Genomic DNA, 10,050 nt, shown 5'->3' with positions numbered 1-10,050 from the left:
ATGGAGGAATCAGAAGCCAGGAAGAAAGGGTTAAAGAATCATCGTAGAAGCAAGAAAGCGTTGATGACCCGTAGTTTGAACATGCTGAGTACGCAGCTAAAAGAAGATGATGCAGACCTCGAGATTGTAACAGAACTGTTAGCGAAATCTGAGGAAGCGTTCAGTGAGGTAGAGAAGGCACACCAGCAATTAGGTGAGCTCCTCGACGATGACGAGTTTGAAATTGAAGAACAGTGGATGGAGTCTTCGCAGGAAGCCTTCTGGAAGGTAAAGAATTTGGCGAAGAAGTTCATCACCAAGAATAAGCCTGTAAAAGAAACTACTCAGGTATCTAATGTAACTACTACTAGTAGTGATAGTCTAAATAGCCTAGATGAGTTGAAGTTAGCTCTTGAGTTACCTAAGGCAGAGGTCTTAGAATTTAACGGAAATCCGGTCAATTATTGGACATTTGTAAATAACTTTAAGACTAATGTAGCTTCGAAATTATCAAATGATAACACTAAACTGCAATATCTCCTTCAGCTATGCAAGGATAAGGCTCGTACTTGTATAGAGAGCTGCCCATTAATGGAGTCAGGAGGTTATGATAAGGCCCTTGAGATTTTAAGAAAACAATTTGGCCAACCTCACATTATCTTAAGCGCATTGATGTCTGACATGTTAAATCGTAAAAAAATAAACATAGGAGATGGTGGCGCTCTTTGGTCATTAGTAAGTGTAATGAAAAAATGTCACGTCACTTTAACACAGATGGGATACACTAGCGACCTAAACAGTACAAGTAATCTGTTAAAGGTGCAGTCATTATTGCCTACTGTCTTACAAAATAAGTGGGCAAATGTTGCTCACACCATATTAGATGATAGAGAACCAACATTTTTAGACATGTTGACCTTTATAGAGAAGCAGGCTGAGGTATCGTGCAATATGTTTGGCCGAAGTGTTGGCAAGCCTGCTAGTGTGAGTAATGTATTTAGAGAGTCTGAAAGGCCAAAGATTAGAACGAATGTAGTTAAGACTACTAAGGGCCTTTCATGTTTTTCATGCGGTGAAGATCACCGAATCTACTCATGTAAAAATTTCTATGATATGTGTTATGATGATAAACTTAAAACTGTAAAATCAAAGAGATTATGTTTCAGATGTTTGATGCCAGGTCATATGGTATCAAAATGCCGTAGAGAAGTTGAATGCAGATCATGTAACTCCAACAAACATCATGAATTATTGCATCCACCAACTACAAAACCAGACCATGTTAAGTCCTGTGCAGCTGTCAGTGGCAGAAACGTGTACTTAATGACTGTTCCAGTTGAGGTAACATCGAGTGATGGGAATACAGTAAGAACTTTGGCCTTGTTAGACAACGGCTCCGATGCAAGCTTATGTTCCGAATCCTTGCGGAAGAAATTGGGAGCATCTGGAAAAAGAGTGCGGTACACAGCGACAACTGTAAATGGTGACGAGGACAAAGTTGGCATCTCCTTTGATGTAAAGGTTAGTGGTGTACGCGAGGAAAGTGAATTGTCTTTAAAGGTTTTAACAGTAAAGAAGGTACCGGCCGACAAAGATTCTATTCCTAGACCAGAAGATCTACTGTATGTTCCTGGGACCATCTCAAGAACCTACCAATACATATCTCCACTGATTTAGAAGTCGACTTGCTTATTGGTGCCGACACCCCTGAAGCTTTCTGGGTCCAAGATGAGAGACGTGGTAGAGTCAAAGAACCCTATGCAATTAAGACATTCCTTGGTTGGTGTGTTATGGGGCCTGGTAATGCTTATACTACTAGACAGAAGCTAACATCTAACAGAATCTCTGTTTCAGTGTCGAATGAGCAGTTGATGGATCAGCTTAAAAGTACATGGGAGCTAGATAACAATGCGTTAGAGATAGCAGAAGATTCTGTGGAAGACAAGAGAGCCAGAGGTATTTTGGCTAACACAACGACACTACAAGATAACCACTATGAGATGGGACTTCTTTGGAAGTACGATGACCACAAGCTACCCTGCAATAAACCAATGGCAGAAAGTAGGTTGGAAAGTTTAAAGCGAAAACTTGAGAAGAACGACGACTTAAAGAGAAAGTATGTTGAGACAGTGCAGTCATACATATCAAAAGGACATGCTGAGCCAGTTCCAGATAAGAAAGGCGATGAAGGTAATATTTGGTACTTACCCCATCATCCGGTGACTCATCCACGCAAGCCGGACAAAGTGAGGGTCGTCTTTGACTGTGCTGCCAAATGGAGAGGAGCGTCTTTGAATGATAATTTATTGAAGGGTCCAGAGTTTACAAGCAGCCTGGTAGAAGTACTTTTGAGGTTTCGACAAGAGCGAGTTGCCTTGGTAGCTGATGTAGAGTCTATGTTTCATCAAGCCCGTGTGCAGCCTTGTGATAGAGATGTACTTCGCTTCTTATGGTGGGAGAATGGCGACACCAGTAAATCTCCGAGCGAATATCGTATGACAGTCCACCTCTTCGGCGCTACGTCATCGCCATGTTGTGCTGGTTTCGCCTTAAGAAAGACTGCTGACGACAATGAAAAGGTGCAAGTAGATGACATTGGTAAGAGAGCTGTTAATGTGATACGAAGTGGGTTTTATGTAGATGACTGTTTGACATCCATCAGAGAAACTGGTGAGGGTATTAAATTGGTTCAACGACTACGAGATATCTTGCAACATGGAGGTTTTCGTCTCACGAAATGGTTAAGTAACGATCGCCAAGTACTGAATTCAATCCCCGAGTCAGAGAGATCTCCATCTGTGAATTTGAAATTAGACCAATTGCCCACTGAGAGAACTTTAGGCGTGTGCTGGGATGCGGAGAACGACAACTTTGAGTTTCAAGCAGAAGTTAAAGAACATCCAACTACTCGACGAGGTTTGTTATCAGCGACAAGTTCGATCTATGATCCCTTAGGTTTTGCCGCACCATACATCCTTTATGCTAAGACTCTACTCCAGACTGTGTGCAGACGTGGTTCAGACTGGGATGAATCCTTGACGAAAGATGAAATAGGCACATGGAATGAATGGTTGTCCAACATGTCAAATCTACAAGATGTAAAAGTTCCTCGTTGGGTCAGACTAGAAGATACAAAGATAATTCAGCCGCATGTGTTCTGCGATGCTTCGGAGAAAGGCTATGCTGCTTCAGCTTATTTTAGAACAATCTCTCACAACAATGACATCGCAGTAAGTTTCATCATTGGTAAAGCTAAAGTCAGCCCATTGAAGAAGGTCTCCATTCCCCGTCTTGAGCTGCTTGGTGCTGTCTTAGCAGTGCAATTAGATGGGATATTGAGAAAAGCAATCTCGCCACAGTTCAAGCTTGGTCAAACGACCTTCTGGAGTGATTCCATGATTGTCTTATGGTATATAAAGAATGAAGACAAACGATTCAAAACATTTGTAGCGAACCGTGTGACAAGAATCAGAGAAGCATCGAATCCTGACCAATGGCGACATGTTAGGAGTGAAGATAACCCGTCCGATGAAGGATCGAGAGGCACACTCAAAATGAACAAGTGGTTGACTGGACCTGATTTCTTGTCTGAAAGTGAATCTGAATGGCCGAACAGTCACACTGTTGAAGTTGACATCTCAGGTGATGCAGAGGTGAAACTGTCAGTATTTACTAACAAGATAACTGTACATAATAACACCATACTAACTGAACTAACAGCAAGATACTCATCTTGGTCGAAATTGGTCGGAGTCTATGGTTGGGTGCTACGCTTTGTGAAAAGAATCAAGACAGGCAAAGCAGAGAATAATAGAAATCTGACTGTATCTGAACTTAAACACAGTGAGACTGAGATACTTACTTGGGTACAGAAAACCGAATTAAAGAACTGGAGAACTGACAAGCGCCTTACAAAGTTGACACCTATCTTGATGGGAAACCTCTTAAGAGTAGGAGGGCGTATATCACAGGCAAGTGTAGCAGAAGATGCAAGACATCCGATTATATTACCAGCCAAGTCAGACGTCGCAAGACTTATCATTCAGCATCATCACCAGATAGTAGGGCACAGCGGATGGGCTGCTACCTTAAACTCCATACGCGAGCGTTTCTGGCTAATGACTGGTCGCTCCGCTGTTAGAAGCGCGTTGAGAAACTGTGTTGTATGCAAACGATATCAAGCTAGGCCAGCCCAACAAATGATGGCGGACTTACCGGCAGAGAGAATTACTGATGGAAAACCTTCCTTTTCCTTTGTAGGCGTCGACTATTTTGGGCCTATTGGCGTAAAACAGGGGAGATGTGTAGTTAAAAGATACGGCTGTATATTCACGTGCTTGGTGAGCCGAGCTGTTCATATAGAATTGGCAAATAATCTTGATACGGACTCCTTCATTAACGCGTTAAGAAGGTTTATGTGCCGAAGGGGTCAGCCGGAAAAAATATATAGCGATAATGGTTCCAATTTTCATGGCGCTGAGCGCGAGTTAAGGGAAGCCATTAAATCACTAGACGACAACAAGATTGAACGATTCTCTCACTCCAAGATGGTTGAATGGCACTTCAGTCCTGCAAATGCGAGCCACTTCGGAGGTGTTTGGGAACGCCTTATCAAATCTATCAGAAGAATAATGCATGGTGTCCTTAGGCAGCAGACAGTTAAGGAAGATGTTTTAGTCACAGTGCTGACAGAGGTGGAATGCATCTTAAACAACAGACCTTTGACAGACATGTCTCAAGATGTAAGAGATGAGCAGCCGCTCACACCAAACCACCTTCTCCTACTTCAGAATGGTCCAGAAGCTCCAGTCAATAATTCAGACCTCTCCATGCCTTATGGAAAGAAGCGCTGGCTGCAGGTGCAGTATTTGGCCTCATTGTTCTGGCGACGCTGGAAGAAGGAGTACCTGCCATTGTTACAAAGGAGAAATAAGTGGAACACACCGAAGGAGAATGTTAGAGTAAATGACATCGTTCTTTTAGTGGATGAAACAACACCACGAGGAAAATGGCCATTGGGCAGAATTATGCAAGTCCATAAGAACAAAGATGACCGAGTTCGAAGTGTAGACGTGAAAGTGAATAACAATATCCTGAAACGACCCATTGTCAAGATATGTATTGTTTATCGTGCCTCCATTTCTAATAAGTAACTTGTGTAAAATTCTTTGGAATTTTACAGGGGGGTGTGTAATTGACTTCGTAAATTTTTCCATTGAGGGCGACATTCATTTCGTCATCAATCACGTGATATAGATAAAATTAGCTTGGCTAGTCGACGAACCCCCACGAGAGAGCGAGACTCCGCGGGAACATCCCATAATAGAGTCCTTGAAAGTTCAAAGGTTACAATATTAATGGTGATGGTGATGATAAAATGATAATGATGAATGAGAATAAAAATGACAATGGTAATAATAATCATGATCATTATTATTAATTATTATCTATGTTTTTATTAACATTATTATTAAACATTTTCATTATCACCATCACTATCTTCACTATCATCATCATTATCACACCACCGCCGTCACCATAATGATTATCATTATCATCATCATCATTATCATCACCACCGCCACCATCGTCATCATCGTCATCATCATCATTATCAACTTTATCATAATCATCAGCAGCATTAGCAATATAATTATTGATTTTCCTTACAAAAAACGTTAATACTGACGACTTTTTTATTTCGTTTATTCTGTTGCACATAAAAATCACAAGACATTTAAGCGTGAATTTAGAAATCGTTTATACCAACCAATTCGAAGTACATGCATACTTATTCATTTTATTCTAATTAACATTCATTAACGATGGGTATGTTTATTCAAAAATGCAAAGTAAGATAGTGCCTTATAAGTTTACGTAATAAGATACTTATGAATACATCATAACTTTCAGCAGGCGTCACCTCATGACTCTATTATGCGATATCATCAGAGCTACTACAGTGTACTTGTACTGAAAAGGTGGGATGCTACAAGTTATATCCATTACTATGATGATACCTTACCTATGTAGGCCTATATCACTCTATACCATTTCCGCCCCTTCTGTTGTACTCATTCTCGAGTACTTTTCTACCACTAGAAACAGATAACCGATGTTAAAAATAAATAATACTAACGTTACACCAAGGCAAAATGTGCAATACCACGTTAACACTCTAATAAGATATATTAAGCGCCACACACTGATGGTCTCTATTCTCTTGAATAAGAGTCCCACAAAGGTATCCAACAACTAAAATACCCGTCACGTTACAAAAAGGTATTAACAAGGTATTCTGATAACTAATTATATTCGCAATTATACATACAAAATGACGTCACGAGGGCGACTTAAATATTCTGAATAGTATGCTACATAATTGTGATTAAATACACAATTTAGTTTACATTTATCTAACATTCATTATGTCTCCATAAGGAGCCTGTCATTTGCATCTCAGAGAGCTGCACGAGGTGACATTCAAACGTTTTTCTTTACTACAGTATAGATATGTTTGTGCCGCTATTATAAATGTGTTGTTTAGATGTTAGGTTATATATTCCTACATATACTGTATCTCTCTATTTATACATCTCATATATATTTTTAGATTCATATATATATATATATATATATATATATATATATATATGCCTCATGTATATGAGGCATATATCATGTATATGCCTGTCTTCCCCTTGGTCGAACACCTTATTCTTGTATGACTCCCTAGCTATAGAAGCTTAATGTTTAGCAGTAGTTACTTTCACTTGATAATGATGGTTGAACCATCGAAACATATCGTGGTTTAAACTCTTTATATTTATTAAATATCTGTATCAATTCAATTTAATGTTCGCTTTGTTTAAGCTCGTTGAAACGATAGTCTGCGCTTACGTTAAATACGATAAGAATACTCTTAATATTCTCCAGTTGGTTTGATTCTATTCGATGGCTTTGTTACGAAAGCCATTAAAACACAGATACATCCAATAACTAGGACTAGAACTGCTGTCCCGGTAAAAACCATCTGCATAATAAGATTTGTAGTGAAGACAGTAAAACCTAAAACAATTAAAAATTATTGCAATTTATTGGGAACCCAGTTAATAGAAAATGTATTAGTAAGTTTGGCACATCATGACCTAGTACACAATAAAAGCGTGCCATAAAGTACATAAGCTCTGGATGTTTAAGAATAGTCAAGAATAGTAAAACAGTCTGGATTAGATGTGTTTTGACATTTAACTGAGTTCTGAAGATGATGAAATATGTGTGATGACTTGTCCCGAACTAAATGCTCCTTGATCCGTGTTTGTATGTGTCTATTGGTCTCGCCAATATACTTGGAGTTACACCCCGCGCAAGTAAATTTATAGATAACAATTATATATATAATTGTGAATATAATCACAAACTGCGTTCTGAATTATATGAAACTATAATGCATAGAGATGTAATAATAGTGTGTACAACGCGCTTAACGATACCTATTTTTGCATTTTTACTGTACGGTACACTCTGTTAATTTCTTAGATAAAAAATACATATAAATGCATTAAAGCATGCATTATATTACATAATTTCAAAAGTAAAACTTACCATTCTCTACCTCCGGGGATTCAGTAGGGCTACTGCATTTCTGATCTTCAGTTATGGAAAGAAAGCAGCAATCACCTGATGTACTGTTACTAGGCCTTGGATTACACTTTAATCCTAAATGATTATAGGAACAAGGTTCTCCGCAAATGAATTTTGTGTTTTTGTTGACACCATTGCAGTCTACATTTAAGTATGTAATAAAATTGAGAAGTGGATGAAAGACAAACAATTTACTTATGAAATGCAATGTATTTAAATCAAATCAAATCAAAGTTTATGTTTCCTTTTGAGCATAAGCTGCGGATCGTCAATCATTTGACCATGAAAAACTATTCTGCAAAGTTTTATTTTCATCCATATATAAACGAGACGATAAGCAATTCACAATGACCCTAAAATTTACACCCTAACCGGGATCGTCCCCAACACATAGTAATATCTTCCTTGTAACTTGGTTAAACCATAAAGCAAACTTCCCCGAAAGTTCCATTCAGGTCAATTAACCCGTTTTTGGTGACTGTTTGCACTTAAATCAATTCAGTTAGTCCTCACATGCACACCCCACCTTAGATTGAAACTAAATATTAGAAGTCACATCCTTGATATATGGTCCATGTTTCGGCAAAGCATGGAAAGTCCTAAGCATGGGAAGTGACCAAAGTGCAGGGCAGAAAAACCCAGTGCAAAAAGATTGGGAAAAGTATGCAAGAAACAAAATGTGAACAAACCAATGTCTTTTCCGGCTACTGAAAATTGACCGATTGATCTAAAAACAATATTCGAGTCTTTTAGCTCATGTTTTCGTTTGTTACCGTATCCCTACTTTAATTTATAACACAACAATTATCCAAAATTACAATTTGTATGAAAAGTAAGTTAAAAATAATGATTGTTGACCGATGTTTCAACCCATCGCCACCTCCACAAACAAATTTGAATTTTGTGGTTTTTAAACGCTTCTAAAGCATTTACAAATAACATGTCATTAATTTAACAAGGCGAAACCCTTAACAAAATTAATTTGTATAATTCTATACTTACTTTCACATTCTGATTCGGTACAGCTACTTGATGTACATGCATAATATGTTTCAAAGTTTTCGCAAGCCCATCCGTCAAGGCACGGAGAACTTTCACACAGATCCGAGCCTGCAAGATTTACAAATTGCTCAATTAATAATACATCAAAACAGATGTGATAATACATTTTTTGATATAAATTTTCAAAAAGTTCTATCCAACCTTACTGCTTTTATTATGTTTATGTCTTTCACTCGGTTTGGAGAGCCACTGTGCTGTATTTTAGTATACTTTTGGTAAACAAGACTGGCTGATTTATTAATATTAATCCTCTTAAAAAATGAGATGGAATATAGTAAAGTTATTTTATAAATGTCAACTTTAAGGGATTGAACCATTCCACATTAGGTGTAGTTTAATAATATAATTTACTGCTTTAATGGAAAACTTATTGCATGATTGTAATGTTTACAACCCTACAATGTGCTGCAGTGATATCAGTTTTGTGTTTATTGCAAAGAGGAACTCGGGTTTTTCATTTACGGTAATTATTATAGTGTTAGCACCATTAAAACAATTTGTAATAACCTATATTGTTTATACTTACAACTTCGCATATAATCCTGTATATTACAATATTCAGAATTATCAATAAAACCTTTTTTGTAGGCCTATGTATGTATAAAAATAAATGAAATAAAATGAAAAAACATACTATTTGTTATGAAAAAAATATACAATCGAAAGTAAATAATATTAATATTTTATTAGTACATACTGGAGAGTAAACAAAATTATTGATGCGATTCTAGAGACTTACAAACAGTTGCGTAACACAGCCAAGGGACCAGGGGCGAGAAAGTGTTGGGCCCCATTACATGCATTACAAGTATACGTTCACGATGTGCTAAAAATACCTTATTATATGTAACTATGTGACTATGCGTGTCACAATAGAATCAGCTTTATTTCCACATAAATTTAATTAGAACAATTTTCTACCTCGTGCATGCTTATATCGTGATTTTTGCATTGGAATTACAATGAATAGGTTTGGCATACTTAAAAAAATCGTCTAACCATTTAGCCTCATTTTGAAGCTCCGCCATTAAAATCAAGCTAACAACAACTGTTTGCGAGTTACCGGAATTGCATTATTACCAAATCAGCCGCAGGAAGACTGGGTTCTGCTTTCTTAGTATTTTTCTGATTTTTCTTCTGCTGGCAACATTTGAAATTGCTACTAATGCCAAACGGTTGGCAGATTCACTTCACTTCACTTTATTCACTTGTTTCTTAACTACTACTGTAAGAGAATATTAAATTAGTATGATTCTAGAGACTTACTTGTTTCACATTCTGATTTAGTACTTGGACATGTACAAATATAATCTGAATATGAAGGTTGAGTTTCGAGGACTGATTTAGCAGTGCAATCAAATTCGT

General features: G+C 37.6%; 3 protein-coding genes across 3 annotated transcripts in view; 2 read left to right on the top strand and 1 right to left on the bottom strand.

Moving 5' to 3' along the window:
• Positions 1-1,656, top strand: LOC117103861. The gene has a single exon (XM_033244477.1). It carries the CDS (start codon positions 1-3, stop codon positions 1,654-1,656), a length of 1,656 nt encoding a protein of 551 aa, XP_033100368.1.
• Positions 1,657-1,769: 113 nt separating this feature from the next.
• On the top strand, positions 1,770-5,132 carry LOC117103860. The gene has a single exon (XM_033244476.1). It carries the CDS (start codon positions 1,770-1,772, stop codon positions 5,130-5,132), a length of 3,363 nt encoding a protein of 1,120 aa, XP_033100367.1.
• A 541-nt stretch (positions 5,133-5,673) lies between these two features.
• Positions 5,674-10,050, bottom strand: part of LOC117103871 — a 33,311-nt gene continuing 28,934 nt past the window's right edge. Inside the window, exons 4-6 of the mRNA XM_033244486.1 lie at positions 8,626-8,733; positions 7,585-7,764; positions 5,674-7,047 (exon numbers count right to left, since the gene is read on the bottom strand). Of these exons, the coding sequence (XP_033100377.1) occupies positions 6,902-7,047; positions 7,585-7,764; positions 8,626-8,733 (434 nt within the window). The 3' untranslated portion in view covers positions 5,674-6,901. The remainder of the gene's footprint in view (positions 7,048-7,584; positions 7,765-8,625; positions 8,734-10,050) is intronic.

This window comes from Anneissia japonica, unplaced genomic scaffold (genome assembly GCF_011630105.1).
Source record: "Anneissia japonica isolate Jap-2015-1 unplaced genomic scaffold, ASM1163010v1 scaffold3862_len378127_cov164, whole genome shotgun sequence".
Taxonomy (NCBI): domain Eukaryota; kingdom Metazoa; phylum Echinodermata; class Crinoidea; order Comatulida; family Comatulidae; genus Anneissia; species Anneissia japonica.
The sequence above is the reverse complement of the archived record's forward strand: the minus strand, read 5'-3'. Positions and strand labels throughout refer to the sequence as shown.